At 39.3% G+C, this 16,454-nt stretch overlaps 1 protein-coding gene across 1 annotated transcript in view; it reads right to left on the bottom strand.

Annotated features, from left to right (window-relative positions):
• Positions 1-739: 739 nt before the first annotated feature.
• Positions 740-16,454, bottom strand: part of cpxm2 (carboxypeptidase X (M14 family), member 2) — a 33,446-nt gene continuing 17,731 nt past the window's right edge. The window contains exons 5-14 of the mRNA XM_026178458.1: positions 14,087-14,171; positions 12,405-12,555; positions 12,024-12,112; positions 8,874-8,997; positions 8,503-8,699; positions 6,650-6,829; positions 5,639-5,936; positions 5,240-5,379; positions 4,813-4,912; positions 740-1,523 (exon numbers count right to left, since the gene is read on the bottom strand). Of these exons, the coding sequence (XP_026034243.1) occupies positions 1,267-1,523; positions 4,813-4,912; positions 5,240-5,379; positions 5,639-5,936; positions 6,650-6,829; positions 8,503-8,699; positions 8,874-8,997; positions 12,024-12,112; positions 12,405-12,555; positions 14,087-14,171 (1,621 nt within the window). The 3' untranslated portion in view covers positions 740-1,266. The remainder of the gene's footprint in view (positions 1,524-4,812; positions 4,913-5,239; positions 5,380-5,638; positions 5,937-6,649; positions 6,830-8,502; positions 8,700-8,873; positions 8,998-12,023; positions 12,113-12,404; positions 12,556-14,086; positions 14,172-16,454) is intronic.

Below are 16,454 nucleotides of genomic sequence, written 5' to 3'. Positions count from 1 at the left end.
TATAGAAGATTTTAGTAGTAATAAGCATGTAGAGATCATGGATCACCCATGCCCTTTCCAAGCTATATGACCACTTCTGGCAAGATGGCAGTAATCAGTCGTGATGATTTTATGGTTTATAATGATTGCTGTGAAATTTTAATTTCTTATAACAAATACTTAGATATATATGTACAAAAAATTACATTTTTGCGTTTCTAATACCTCTTTGAATGTTTTAAACGTCACCTGAACCCCCCCCCCCCCCACCTAGGGCAATGTGCATATTTTTGTAAATGAAAGAATTCATCTGTTAGCCCAATTACTTTCCCTTATTTCTAATTATAGAATCATCTGGGTACTCCAGTAGGTTCTATTTGTATTAGACTATATTGATATTTTTGTTTTTGTGGTAGAGTCTGCTCAGCATGAAAATTGAATAAAAACAGCATTTTCTTAATTTCTGTTTCTATATGTAAGAAATTGTCTCTAGTTTTTTTGGATATGTCTCTCCAAACTTACAGATTCTGATATGTAACTATTTTCAGGATGTCTCATGCAAATTATTAGAAGCTTAAAGTTTTATACATGTGGTGACAGGCATAGTGACTAGCAAAAATCTGTATTAAAAAGATGTTACACAGTTTGGCTTCCTGAGTTGAATTCACACACAACATAATCAGCTGAACGAATTCACTTTGTGCAAAACACAGCTTTTATTTTAATAACTAAAAGAAAAGTGTATAAAACAGAATCAATGACAAAGGTCACTAAGTCCACAAGCTTTTTAAGGACTCAACATTATACAGCTGTTGGTAATAAAGCTTTTGTAACTGTTTATATAACTGTGTTACATAAGTTATTAAGTATGTGCATAATGACATTCATGGTAGTTCCTCACAGTGGCTTAAATTTCTATAGTCATTTATTAAAGAAAAAATAGCTCTAATATGATGACAACCTCTTATCTGCTGTTATAGCTAATGCCACAAGATTTGCCCTATTAACAAACTTGACCTTCCACCAAATGAAAAGCATAAATGTTTCCCGTTGAGATGAGAGAAAAGTTGATGATGACAGTGAGTGCAAAGAAGCTCTAACCAAACAAGAAATCAAATAGAGTGCCCCGTTTAAATTAATCCACATTTTTAGTCTCAAAACACTAATTCCACTGACAGCACTCAGAAGGAATCTGACACAGATCCAAACCCAGGCTTGGCTTTCACCGCAGTCTGATCAGAGCAGATGTTTGTTTTTAATTCTTCCTCCAGCTACCTCATACGGTCATTATGTTCCCAGACGTCTCCTTCTGGACCCCCGGGCCGCAAGCTGCCTCATGGGCAATTTGATGGGTTGCTTTTTGAATTTTTCCATTATTTCTTTAATTCGTGACATGTTGGTGCGGCCAATGGTGAAGTCGCAACGGGTGGCACCCATCTCATAGCCCACCTCACACTTCTTGCTCAGGAGGCTGTATCCCTCAGCCCTCGCTGTTACTCTGTACTCCCCTGGGTTCAGCAGGCGCCAGTAATCACCGTCAGCAGCTGAAGACACAAACACTGAAAATTAACTTTGTTCGTAGGAAAGTGCTGTAGCTGTCATTGCTATCACTGAGTAAAGAGGTGAGCAGATTTTAGAAATACTAAGCACTTAGTGCTATCAAAATTAATATGTTAGCATCTGTGATTAAATGAATAACTTTCAGATAGTGTTCATTTGTTGTTTTTAGGCTTCCCACTTCTTTCATCCTTCATTTCTCCAGCTTCATCAAGTTTTTTAAGGACACACTGCATACAGTACTGTGACAGGTTTCTAGGTAATAACTCTTCGGGAATCACCTTGTTGGCACCAAAAGACTTTTTTCATGTCTGTAAAACTGTGTTATCGTTGGCATTTTTTGGCATATTCAACAAAATAAATAGCAACACATTTTGTTTTTAGTTTTTTTTGACAGACTGGTAGAGTATCAAAGTGTCTAAAGATACAAGTTCCTTTTCTTCCCTTTGCTAAATTGTTTAAGTGCAGACACAACACTGGTTCATCCCTTGAGTTAGGTAACTTTTTAAACTTGAATGAGTCACAGGTCAGTGTTAGGTGGCTTAACAAACAATGCAACACCATCCATCCATCAATTTTCTTCCACTTATCCAATTAAGTGTTACGGGAAGCTGGAGGCGATTCCAGCTGCCATAGGGCGAGAAGCAGGGTTCACCTTGGACAGGTTGCCAGTCTATCACAGGGCTAACACAGGAAACGATTCACACCTATGGGCAACTTAGAATCACCAGTTAATTTAACCTTACAAATTGCATGTTGTTGGACTCTAGGAGGAGGCCAGAGTACCTAGAGCAAACCTTGGGGGGAGAACATGGAGAAATCACACAGAAAGGTCTAAGTCCAGCCAGAATTTTAAAAAGCAAAACAAACAAACAAAAAAAAAAAAAAAATAAGAAGAAAACAGGTTCCTCTGAAAATGGTTGGCTATAAGGACTGTATGGAAAATGAGTGAAAAAGCATGTTCATAGAAAAACCTTCTAAATGTTCTGAAAGCCTGAAAAACTACCATTAAAAACCACCTAAAAGTTATCCTTGGAAACAAAATATAAAGAAATGACAGGTGGCTCAAGACTTGCACAGTACTGTATATGTCAAAAAAAAAAAAGGAACATATGTCCATTTTAAGATTCTATAGAAAACTTTGTTCTCTTCAATGTTTTGCTTAATTTTACCTTAATTATTACTTAATTATGAGAAAAACATGCAATTATGACCTTTAATTAATGGAAATAGTGCAATTAATTAGCTACTTTTTATCAGTTGACAGGACTTTGATGTGCTTGTGCATACTTGCCATACAGCCAAATTATTATTCCCTTCAGTTATACTGTTGGCCAACCAGTTTCTTTTCTCTTTTTCAAAAGCATGATGAGCACATTGATCAGAAGTAGTAAATTAGCTAATAACATCTTAATGGCTTGAGAAAAATATGCACCGACTCAGCAGTTCATCATAGAAGCTGACACCTAATGAATTTTAGTCTTTTAGATCCAGAGTTTTGTAATGCCCTTTGCATCTTTAGGCTTCACTTTTCTAATCCAGTGACTACGTCCATCTTTAATATACAGGCCATGATATAAAGCTGAAGCATAAATTATGGTGAAATTGATTTCTATAGTCTTGGCACAGCCACGAGTAAGAAATTTTACTATATGTGATGCACCCTTAAGTGTTTTACATATTATGGACTGTGAAAACACATTAAAGCACACTATTTTTGCCACAGTTGCAAAATGCAAATTCTGTCCTAGAAATCTGAATTTGAACAGCCCAGTAAGCAGTGGCAGAAAAACAAGCATCATAAAAGCCTTCATTTGATGCCTAAAATAAATGTTGGCGAGTTCTGTGTGTTCTACTTTTGACGAGGTAGGTGTTGTATAAAAGTAGAAAGAAGCTCTTTTAAAAGGAGCTCTGCTTTGTCGTGTTGGATTTTCTTGGTCTCTCTGTGCCAAATACTGCCTTTACGTGACCTCAGTACACCAGTGCGCCTATGGAATATTTTCAGCCTTTGACTCACTCACAAAAACGACAGTGTTGCGTCCCTCCTGCCATCCAAACACCCACCTGACGCGTCTGAACAACCACTGAGACAAATGAAATATGAAGGCAGGTCTGGTTCTGCTGCTGTCAGTCCAAATAGTTACACAACAGCATCCATGCTCATATTACTAGATGGAAGAAGAGAACTGAATTGTTTTCTGAAGTCACTGCATGAAAAATGCAATGGAACTAGAGCGTATTTCCATTATCTATTGGATATCAGTGTATCAGCAGTACCAAAGCTTTCTGTCATGTCTTCTTGGTGACTACAGCTGTTTCATCTTGATAAGAGAGAAACCGCCTTGCAAACGCCTGTTTCTAAAGGTCCATAAAGTTCCAAAGGAAATTCAAAACAGCTGAAAAGGTACAGTCATCAAAGTAAATACCCTCACATCTTTCCTCTCTGCAGCTGAGAATAGTGAGAATCCTAAGAGGAAGCGCTGACTTAAACTTAGTTCCAGGAATAATAATGGCCAATGTCCTTTTGAACATTTGATTTCATGCTCTAAGTACAAAACTACTTTGGCTTGGAAAGCTGCATTTTTTAGGCATCAGAATAGATTGCCTTGAGGACTCACACTTGATTGTTAAATTCGGAGCAGGAGGCCTCGGCAGCACAGGCTATGACTGTGAATTGAGTCAGAGCTCCGCTAAAATACATAACCTGCTTTTGTTTGTGCCTTTTATCCCGTCTTATACCGAAATACCAACTCGTTGCAAGAATGATTCATTTCTGAGGAATAAGCTGGACTGTGGAGACAGTTGAGTCAGAGCGCCCCGAGGCAGCTTCTTCTGCTTTGATTGCAAAATCTGAGCTTACTCGCAAAAAATTTCAGATGAATGCAAAAACGCTGCTGCAAAACAGACGCTGACAGCTACCCAGGTCCAGACAATTGGAAGGGGGGGTTTCCTGTAAATATGTTTACTTTGTACTGGTTTACTAGCTCAAACCATTAACCGTTAATGACTCAGAGTACAAACAGAGAACAACAGTTAGTAGCTACTGCTATTGCATGAGCTAATGGGGATCTCAAAAAACTAAAACTAAGAAATGGCCTTTCATTTAGATGTCAAGCACACACATATAAAGTGGCAGACAAAGAAAAAATAAACACACAGCTCACAGGCAACTTTGCAGCACCAGTCACAAGGACAATATTTTTCCATGTTTACACACATACAGAGGATAGACCGCACTGTCACAGTAATAAGAATCAGGTAAAAGCAGCATGATACCTGTACGAATGTCATGGTTGATGCCCTCCACAGAGATGATGGCATTAGCTATTCCACGACCTTGGTGGTCCTTGACTACACCTTTGATCCCACGGTGCACCTGTACGTGGAAGCATGGCACATGTCATCGTGTGTGGTTTAATGATGTGAAGTGTACCGTATGTTGACAGTTAAGGATTCTATAATATAGTTCCTCCTCATGTAGCACCGATATTCAAATAACAGCTAGCTAAACCTATATTTGACAACAGCATTAATTTAGTATAAAACAGTTATGGTATTGATATAACATTAGTAAATTAAAACCATGTACATTATAAAAAAGCTCTAAAATATTTAAAACACTCATGTTTAAGTGCCTTTATTGGTTATTTGTTAAGTTTTTTATGTACATGTGTGAAATTTAGGGGCTCCTTTGCCTCTGTACCTGCTCCATGAATACAAGAAGAGACTCGCGATTGTTCTCCCACTCCTCAGGCAGGTCACTCTCATGAGGAAATTTGTCACAACCCACATACATCGACAGCTCAAAGCAATTTGTGTGCAGATAGCTGAAATCATTCATACCTGCCAAGAAAAAGAGACAGCAGAAGCCGGTCAGGATTTAGTTCACTTACTGGCCAGATCTGTGAAATTAAAAGTGGGCTTAAAAAAGCCTTTCATTATTATTTGTTTGTCTGTGAATTATTACATAATGCTTTGGCTAAAACCTAGAAGCTCTGAAAGCAGAAGTTTTCCAAATATGCAGATATATGCTAACAAAAAGCTACAGCTCAAAGGCTCAGAGCTGAGCAGAGAAATCCACCCTCCAGATATGGACACTAACTGCCGGCTGCAGTGTGCCAGGATGCGCCGTTGATGGTGCCATCCTCCTTGGCAAAATCTTGTGTGTGGCAGACCCGTCGGTTGGCATCAGTCATCAGACGGTGGGTGGACGCGTAGGAGAAGGCCAGCCAGCGGAAGATGTGGTCATCTGGTGTCGAGGTTTGCTCCCTGACCACCCCTTGGGAGCGAGTTCTGTCATACGGGAAGGTCACCACAAGCTCCCCACCCTGGAGGTTACCACCCAGAACGAAGGGCATCTTCTCCATCCATGCTATCAGAGCTCGTGTCTCCAAGGCAACCTACAGGCGGGAGGGGATACAGGAAAGGGAATGATAATGTACTTCATGCAATCGTCTCGGCACAGTCACTAAATAAACTCACTCATGCTGAAAACAATTTGCTGCAATGTGCTGTCAAGAGGGAGTAATAACAATATTTAAATGTTAAAATACTGCAGTAGAATTTTAGTAAAATCCACTTTAAAAAGTGGACAAATATTCATCAAGAGGCAGGAAATTGATAAAATTGCCCCTGCTGTTCAGGCTCACGTAACCCCTTTTATCTCCAAGCACAGGCTGAACCAGTTAGCCAGGCAGGCAAGGATAGTTTTCACAGCTTTGTGAGCACAGATGGGGATCCCAGCTCTACAGCTGCAGCAGCTATTCTGGAGGCTTTGTATGACTCACTCGGGGCTCTCACCAACGTCAAAACACTCGTGAGGATGAGCTTTAAATAGATTGCTGGGTATATTTTAGCTCACAGCCCCTTTGTCGTCACACAGCGAATGCATCCGCTTCTCCCAAAATAGACAGCACTGATATGCCCCCGTGAAATGTTTACCCTTTTCAAAAGACTGATAATCTTCTCTATGAAATTTGTTTGTTACGCTTCTAGGGAGTCCAAGACAAAAATACAGTGTCAGAATTTGTCACCTGAGGGAAAAGTCACTGGAAACCAAATGGCAATCACAATTTAAAAGACAGACTATGACGGGGAAGATTTACTGACTTACTGAGGCATTTGTGGACTGGTACCAATCTGGGATGGCGATATGGTGGTTGAACATTTTACGAGGAGCCCACTTCTTTGCCTCAACTGCCCACAGAATAGCGTTAAGATCAGGAAAGTTATGGTGAATGTCGATTCCATCGTTGCTCCATCGACCCAGAGACCAGCCGATGAGCTCGGAGCCCTGCGTAAAACAAAAGAAAACCACAATATTTGGAAAATTCAAAGACAGTGGGAACACAAATCTATGATCACAGATGGAATTCTGTCAGCGGCGGAGGTGGGAAGTGTGGAGTTATCATTAAGAGGCTTAGCAGAGGTATCAAGCCAGGCACAGGAGGGGCAGGGGTTGCAGAGACTGATCAAAAAATCCTGTGGTCCATCCGCACAGTTTGCCAAACAAACAACATGCTGTCGAGTGGAAGGTCATCACCTGCAAGCAAAAAGGGCTTAAAGCTGCTTTAAGTGTTTTGTTTTGTTTTTTTTATCACTGCAACACAGTTTAAAGCATCCTTAATAAAAATTTATGGAAGATATCTGTCCCTCCCTACCTTCTTGCATGCCAAAACAGCATTTTGGGGCAAAGTCGCCATGCTTTTATTTGACTGATGATCCATGCAGCTTTAAACCCATCAAAATGAAAGTTAGTGGTCTTGTTTGCCAAAATATCTGATCAGAACTGGTGGCTGCCGAGTGCCATGGCAACTCATTTTTATTTGACAATATAAAGCCTAAATTTTTAATCTGTGTTCCGAGCTTGGTTAACCCATTTGTTACATCTTTCTTTTTGATCATTGCTTGTTTGGGAGTGGACACTGATAGTGTTTGCTGAAACTAATTGGCTATGGTTTGATGAGACTTGGGGCTAGCAGGAGCCAACTCAAACTTAAAGGGTATGTAGAGCCACAGGACCAAATGCTAAGTTGAGATGCAGAGCTGAGCATTTAGTTTAAATGAATGCAGCAGTTTTCATGTTACATAAGACTTTTATACACTGAACAAAAGAAACTGTGATCCAAGAAACTATTTTTAAAAAGTCAAGTATGAAAAAAGCACTAAAACTTTATAATACAGCCCACAACTAAGGGCATAATCCCCTATAATTAAATGCCATGTCAACATATTTTATTTGAAATTATAATGTAATTATATTTATCTACAAATACCTAAAGGTAGGTACACTAGAATAAGGGGGTAAAAAGTCTAATTTTTACAGGAAACAAAGAAATAATTGTAATGTAAGTAATTGTAAGTAATCGTAGGGCTTTTGCAACTGTTGTTGCAATTTGGCTTTATATAAATACCATAAAAAGCTTTAATCCATGGCTCCACAGTGTAGTAGTCATTCACCTAACAAGCTAAAGTTTCCTTGTTTTCCTGGGAGGAGACACAAATCCCTTTGGGATTGCATCAGAAAGGGCAGCTGGCGTAAAAAAAATCTGTCAAATCAAACATACACAGCTACCTGCTGTGCCAACCCTGGTGAATAAGTGAGCTACCAAAAGTAGCTTCTTCTTAAAAAAAAACTTTAATCACTTTAATCAGTCAGGAAAACAATAACTTTTAAAAAAAACTGGCTTGCCTGCTGCCTTTATATAAGCGTCACAGGGTTCAGTAGCTTCATCTCTTTTAACTTTGCATGTACTGAAGTAAAACATGACCCTGAAACTGGTTGTTAGCTTTTGTGAAAAGTGTGTTACAGTATGTGCTCACATTGAATGATGTACAGAAAACGAACAAACTAATTTTCCAGCACCACATGCACTTTTATTAGGAGGAGACCAAGCAGAGAGATGCTGCTTTCACCAGAGGCCAGATCGTGGTAGGAGGTCACAAATGGCTGTCTTGCAGACCTACCACTTCAAAGGCTTTCTCGTACCCATCAGGGTTGACAGATGGCAGTAGATGGATTCTAGTCTCTTCCACCAGGTGACGTATCCGCTGGTTGCCAGATAGGTACTCCAGGCACATGAACTGCATCAGCAGGAGGAGCAGTTCTCGTCCCAACACCTCATTACCATGCAATCCTGCCGTGTAACGAAACTCTGGTTCGCCTAATCAACAGTTTCACATTAAGGGAGAGATGGAGAGAGAGAACAGATGGAAATTTATAGAGCCATCACTACAACTGTAGAAAGAAAATAACTCTTAGGAACACTGTGTGTCTTTGATGTTCCTTTTTTCTGCATTATATTCAGCAATCATAATCCACTTACTTAACTACTCACCAACTTCATGTTCTCCCGGATTGTCAGAGATCTCGATCGCATACAATTTGAGGCCACTCTGACTTTTTCCTATGTTATAGATCCGGGTTATGTTGGGACACATTTCATTAACCACCTTCATAAGCTGTGGAAAGCAAATAATGAGGCATTAGCTACTGATACTCTATATAAAATCTGACCTAAATGTGAGAGCTAATATCTACTGCAGAACTCACATTATCTTTGGGGCTCCGAAAAACTACTTTCAGAGGTACAAGAGATCAAAAAATACATTTATTTAAACAGCTAGGTGGAATTTTTGTGGTATTTACAGCTGAGATACAAAATTTTCAAAGTCACAGAAGTGCTCAGAGGGACAGAAAATCACGGCACATCAGTCATTTCATGACAAGACAACAGCTGTCATCTTCTGAAAGCTGCCCAACAAGCGAGCAAATCGACCTTGAGTTGAGATTGTTTTGACAACTGCTGTTTTCAAGATAATGAGCAAACTGTTAGGCTCATCATATGCACTAGTTTAAAGTTTCACATTTTTTAATCAGAAAATGGTGACGAGTGGGTTTGGTCACAAATTTGTCTGCTTCTTCACATTTGTCTGAGGAAACAGATAAAGCTTGTTTTGAGTTGCATGGATTATGTTGTATATCATCAATCAATCAATCAATCAATCAATCAATCAATCAATTAATCTTTATTTATAAAGCACTTTTCATACAAAAAATGTAGCACAAAGTGCTTTACATGGTTAAAAGCAGCCCACCCCGCCCTCCAACTCACTCCCCACACTCTCATTAACATAAACGATGTGAATACACACATCCCCCCCCCCTCCACACACACACACACACACGCACACTTAAAGAGTAAAATTGGGCTTGGTACGCATGAGCCAAGTGAGGAAACACTATCACAGGGAGCCGTCTGCACCGGGAGCCGGTCACAGATCGCAGCCTCCAGGCTGGGCACACAGCAGGAGGGAGGGATCACAGCCCCGGTGCAGAGAGCGCCCTCTGAGGAAACACTGGAGATATGACACAATAGGATATATACAGGGTAAAAAGATGAAATAAATAAGAATGGGATACAATATAAAGTAAGAAGATAAAAAATGAATAAGAATAAAATCAATCATAACTGCAAATGCCTCCTACATGTTGTAACCTGGCATGCACCTCATTGGAAATTTCACATCTGCATGCCAGGTTACAGACTATAAAGATCCATCACTTAAATCTAAATCAATAGTTACACTAAGTTTCTTAAATGTCCACTGAGAGCTGGCATCCAGAAGTGAGTTAATCTGCATACGTTTGCTTAAAATATTCAAATTTAATGATTAAATTAACAAATTAGCACATATTAAAAATATATATTTTTGGTTTAGACAAAGTTTAAGCAAAGTGATGCCTTGGCTGTTCGCAAGAGGTCACCTTAGCTAATTCACTGAACTGGGTCTCTCTACCTTGTTTGTGTTATTAGTGCCCTTTGGAGCAATTGTGATTAGTTTGAGTTTTATTGCTAACAACTTGTTCAAGAGCACTAATTCAATCTATCTATCTATCTTAATAATGGCATTGCTTAGTTGTAAGAACATGTGCACATATCCTTAAAATATAAAAATAAATGACACTCCAGAAACACATTCTCCAGTGCTGTGTTAAAGCCCTTATTTGATAACACTGCAGCCAGTGTGAGGGGCTTTGCAGCAGCAGTCAAGGCAATTATGAAGCCTGCAAGAAAGGCCCATTGAATGTCCCCCACAGAGGCAGATTAAAATAGAAATAATTATTGTATACTCCTCTTTGTAAGAGTGGTGACACAAAGAAAATGTGCAGTTGGAGAAAGACTAACTAGCTGTTAAGTAAAGAAACCCCAGTAATGTCAGACATTTGTGTGTGCTAGCTCTTTCAGCTGCAGCAGAAGTTATTAGCCGGTCATGGGGTTTAAATCAAGTCTGTGTTTAACGTAACTTCTCATGTAAATCATTAAACAAACGTCTGCTTTTTATTGATAGAAATATAGGATCCTAAGTCTCAGCTCAATAAAGCACAGCATGCCCTTGATAAATAAACCTGGGCTGTTATTTACCATGATCACTGGGGGACAATCTGCCTTAGAAGAAGGAATCTTTTGCCCACTTCTCTGTAATTTTTTCTTACGGAAACATAATAAAACAGAACACAGCGCATGCTATATGCTTAAACTTTCTACTTACGCTAAAGCTGTTATCAAAGAGAAGCATCTCTGCCACCGTGTTCTCGGGCAATATTAATTTAGAGCGTGAAAAGTGCTCTTTCCTCACCATTTATAATGTCTTTTCACTGTCTGTGTTTGGCAATATCAGTAATCCCAAGGGCGCTGTATTATAATCAGCCGTGGTTTACAGAAAGGACAGTCCTTGAGCATCATAACGGATATCTTGTTCATTCCCTTCATTGGACACGTGCTTTATTCGGGAAGCCGCAAAGGGCTATTTCCAATTTAAAGTTCTGGCACAGCAGTATTTAAACAGCAACAGATGAAGGGGAGATATGGTACATACAAGAAGAAGCAAAATGCCAAGGGTGCAAGAGCCCTACAAAAGGAGTTTTAAAAATAGCCTTTCTTTATGGAGGCCTATTGGTGCTTGAACTTCCTGTGTGAGACATGTTGGCTTTAAAAGAAAAGAAAGCAAAGAAAAGCAGAAACTTTGATATTTCTATAATATAATTTCAGGCACTCACAGCAGCTTTCTAAAGACTCATATATAGCAGTCTGAGTGTGTTAAAGAGCAGTTCAGAGCACCTGTAGTCGAATGTTTGACACATAGAACTGCTACATTAGAGATAATTACAATTCACAGTCACCCTGGCAGAGTGTACGCAGTGACAAATACAGCTGTCCTCCTTCTCAGTACAAACTAGGCTTCTGCTCTTGACAACTATATGAATAAGTAATGTCACAAGCAGAGATGCTTTATGAATTTTTATGTGGCTGGCACTGTTCGCTTCATTTGTTACACTTGTACACTTTGTTCTTGCAAAGGACACAACTTGTCTAGTGTTGGCTCGAAGTTATACGCCATTTTTATTGCTTCACGCTCTGGTCTGAATAAGAAATAGGTTGAGTCTTTTCTCTTTTTTTACTACTGGTCTGCTTACTGTAACTCACCTGCCTCATTTCTTTGTAGCTGTGATGTCTGAAGTCCAAGTCATCTGTTGTTATGACTTCATTGCGTCTGTGATAATAATTATTTGGATCTGGAATCAGAAGACATACAGTTACTGGTTTTTAAAGATTAAAAAGCTTCAGAAAGATTTAAAATTTGCTCTCTTGGTTTCAGTTTAGGTTTAGCCTGTGCAAAATGAAAACATTTTCTTTCTTGTCTTGTCCTGTCTTTTGCACCAACAGTGTCATGATTACTGTGGATAATCTCTGCAGATAGAAAACCTTTAACTGGGAAAAGCAAAAGTAAATGCATAAAAGCAAAATCTTCCCTGCGAGAAAAATTAAGGACTAATTGTATCTGCTTTGTCCATACAAACCCGTCACCTGGCATAGGACAACCAAGGATCTCCACTCGCATACAGATGCTGCCCCTGGTAAACCAAGAGCGAGGGTTAATTCGAATGTATCGACTGACCACAGGTTCTGGGAAGATGTTCCGGACTGGGATCTCTTTTTCCCTGTTGCCCTTGAATATCTACTGAGACAAAAAGATAGACTTACATAAAATAAATGCTAAAGAGGCTTTTAAAATATATATAAAAACAACCAAAATATTATAAATATAAATACTTATTAAAAGAAAAAAGAGGTTGTACAGTTAGAACCTGAAAAGACCAACGAAAAATATAAAAACACACATAAATGCACCTGTACAATGTCATGAGACTTTGATACCACTGGGAGTTTATTGTAAATTTTAACACCCACGGTTGGAGCTGTAATCCGCACCTTTTGGCATTTTGAAAGACCAACAGAACAGTTTGGCATTTGGCTCAAAAGGTGGATGAGAGGGAGGCTTGTAGCAGACATTAAATTACCATAGGGATATTATCTCCCACACTGATGACATCACCAGCCAAGGGAGTGCACAGTTACACCAAAATTTAATTAACTGGGATGTGAACCACAGAGGGAGCAATGAGGATATGATTTTCCACAAAAATATTAACTTGATCCGATTTGCATGTGCAGAAGAGATTATTAATCTTTCCTTTTTTCTTTCTTGCTTTCTTTCTTTCAGCTGTATTTGGTTTCTGTCTATTCAGTTACATAAACTGCAGAAGTGTTAAGTGGGGAGAAAGATCCATCTCTGACAATGAGCCAGGATGAAGTTCCTATCTGCTTCAGCATCCGCACTGTTTTTCTATTGCACTTCAGCTAAGCTAAGAAATAACCAGGCGTCTAAATCTCTCTGTGTAATTACTCTGTAGCCTTTTTTAAAAAATGGTTCCATCCAACCATGGACACGGAAAACAAGAATCCTTATTAAGCTATGGTTAATAGGAATATTAACAGTATAAGTATTTTTCAGTATGATACATATGTCAGAAGACTTTAAATACACAATACTGTATGAAAGTCTTGAGTGGAAAAACAGTATAAGAGTTTTTGCAATTCTAACGAGCTTGAAAGTCAATATTTGGTTGGATAGTGGCTGATTGATTTCATTGTATGTTTTTCTATGCAAGTATGTTTTAGTGCATTGGAGTGTGTTTGGCATCATTGTTGTGCTGAAAAACAAAGCTGTTGCCATTCAGATGCTGTCCACATGGTATTGCATGTTGGATCGAAATCTAATCTAATGAATCATAATTCTGTGAAATTTGAAGATCGCCAATACAGCTGACTGAGATACAGCTCTAAACAAGTCTCCATCGTCTTTTATAGATGGAGTAGACACTCACTGTTGTAGCTCTCTCCTGACCACAAATTGGATTTGTCACTCCAGAAGTCCTGTTGCCACTGATTTTCAGTCCTGTTTTTGCGTAATTAGAAATACCTCAGCCTTTTATCCCCGTTTCCCTTCTTTAAGAACGACTTATTCACAGAAAATCTTCCACTGAGCCCATTTCTAATAAAAAGCAGATGTATCAGCTGAAAGGCCAGATGCAAAAAAGAAATTCAGAAAAGCCTGAAAAACCTCAGAAGAAAGTCTGGCTCCTTGTCCAAAATATAAAGAAATGAGGGGTGGATAAAGCACTTTAAATGTCTAGATTGTTACTCACCAAGTCTTCTGAGCCATTGTTCAGTGTTATCCAGGTATGGCTGTCATTGCTAAACATGACCTTGTACGAGGTGACCCAATCACTCCTGTTAAAAATTATAAGAATAAGGGAGAAATGTCATTTGAGGCAGTGCATTAGAAAACTGCACTGCAACTATGAAATCAAGATTTTTTGTAGAGTATTAATCATGTTGAATAAAAGGAGCATTCAGGCCTAGACCAAGCAGTGTGCCAGATTCACTGGGGGTCTAGTGGGAAACACTCAATTATAATATCAGGCTTAAGAAGTTATCTTATTTAGATGGGTTCTGTGCTCTGAAAACCTTCTGTCTTTTAGTCATTTTAATCTATTTTCCAGGCTTTTCCAGGCATCACTTGAGCTCTATTAATCTCCTTAAAGACTAAATGTCATGATTTGTTGTGTGGCAGGCAGGAGAAGGACCCAAGATGCAGACTCACAGACACGGGGATAAACTTAAAGATCACAGTTTTAATGCTGGCTTAAAGGTGAAACACAAAACAGTACTGAACTAAACTGGAAAAACTAAACATGAGATGTACCAGGAACCACGGGGAGAATAACACACAACATGAGGGAGAACGCGACGCCGAACAGAGGAAGACGCAGAGAGAAATACACAGAGGGTTAACGAGGAAAGTGGGAACACACGGGGAACACAGCTGACACAGATAACCATAACGAGACAGGGCGGGGTGAACATAACACTGACGGGAGACGGGCAGAGTCAAACAGGAAGTACACAGAGGTTCAGACAGGAGGAGAGAGCACGGGGAGAACACAGACATAACAGGCTGGGGAAAACATGGAATAAAACACGAAAGGGGACAAGGGCTCATGAATACATAGAGGGGCACACAGGGGGTGAGAGTCACAAAGGGAAAGCACACAGGGAACAACATAACAGGGCAACTCAGGAAACAGAACCTAAACAGGGAACTAAATACAAAAATACAAGAGAACTAAGAATACTGGGCCAACACGGCCCAGGACCATGACACTAAAATCTATTAGTGCACTCTTGTAACTTGCTCACGCTGTTTAATCCATCACAGTGAGCATCAAATCTGTAAGACTGAGGACAATATGCATCAATCCTTCCTAGAGTTACACCATACGAACTTTTAAAACCAGGCCTCGACGGCATTATCATAGAACAATCGGGGCCATTACACAATTTTTCTTTAGGGAGATGTTGGTGGGCTACGTTGCACATTTGAAACTCACCATGTTGACTGTTACATAGGCAGACTCCTGCAATTAAACATAAACATACTGAAAAATAAATGGTGAACTGAAAAAACTCAGTTATACATATTTCTATACAAACTAAAATAAACTAAACAGAAAGAAATGTAAAAAATAAAAAAGAGGAATTTTATAAATATGAGAACAGAGGAGAAGTAATTAATGAAGTGTGCAAATATACCAGCCATGTCCTTTAGAGGTACTTTATGTTGAACACAGACAGGTGAGACATCACTCAGTACAATGCCTTTTAAATATGCCTATATAAAGAACTCACAGATGGCTTAATGTCCCATAACACCAGACAGACCTCTAACCAAAGTCTGCAGTATGTAGGTTGGCAGTAACTCCCTTGTGCCTCCTATGCTTCTGGATAAAGACATCAGTGCTGAGCTGGTCTAGCCTGGTAAGAATTCCCAGCTCTGTTAATTAAAGCACTGTTATAGAAGGAAGCCCCTGAGCTGGCACTGCAGACAGTTACATACCCTACAGAGCTAATTGCAGAGAAATTCTGTCTCGGGCATCTGTGTCTTCTGTGCCATTAGGTTGCACCAGCATTGAAGGGAAATTACAAACACAACTTGGTAAAGTCTCTCACCTTGCTCTCTGACTACATAGCAGTTTTCTACAAAGTCTGTGCCACCCAGTCCACTTAATAAGTACAAAGGTCTGAAGTGTTCAAATAACATTGTTGAGGGAAGTTGAGAAAGGTAGATGGCAGGGGAAAATCTGCTGGCCTTCTCGCTTAAATGCAAATGTGGTCCTCAGTTCCCTCCAGTTTTCCACTTTCTTGTTGTCAAAATTGCTTTAACACTTATTCTAACAATTTATTTAAGGCTTTTAGGCTTAATAGATAAGTACTGCTGTCCATCAGTCCGGAAGGGCTTATAAGGGCATTTCCACATAACGTGAAGTCCACCATACTGCAGTTAAAAATATTATTCACAAGTGGAAAACATTTGCCAATCTTCTTGGGACTGAATGTCCCAACAAATTCACCCCAAGGTCAGACCACGCAATGCTCAAAGATCTTTTTAAAAACAAAAAGTCTAAAAACAACATCGCAGACTCTGCAAGTCTTGTTTAGGATGTTAAAAGTTAA

This window comes from Astatotilapia calliptera, chromosome 8, assembly GCF_900246225.1.
Source record: "Astatotilapia calliptera chromosome 8, fAstCal1.2, whole genome shotgun sequence".
NCBI classification, from domain to species: domain Eukaryota; kingdom Metazoa; phylum Chordata; class Actinopteri; order Cichliformes; family Cichlidae; genus Astatotilapia; species Astatotilapia calliptera.
Note: the sequence above shows the minus strand (reverse complement) of the source record. Positions and strands in the feature narration are given on the sequence as shown.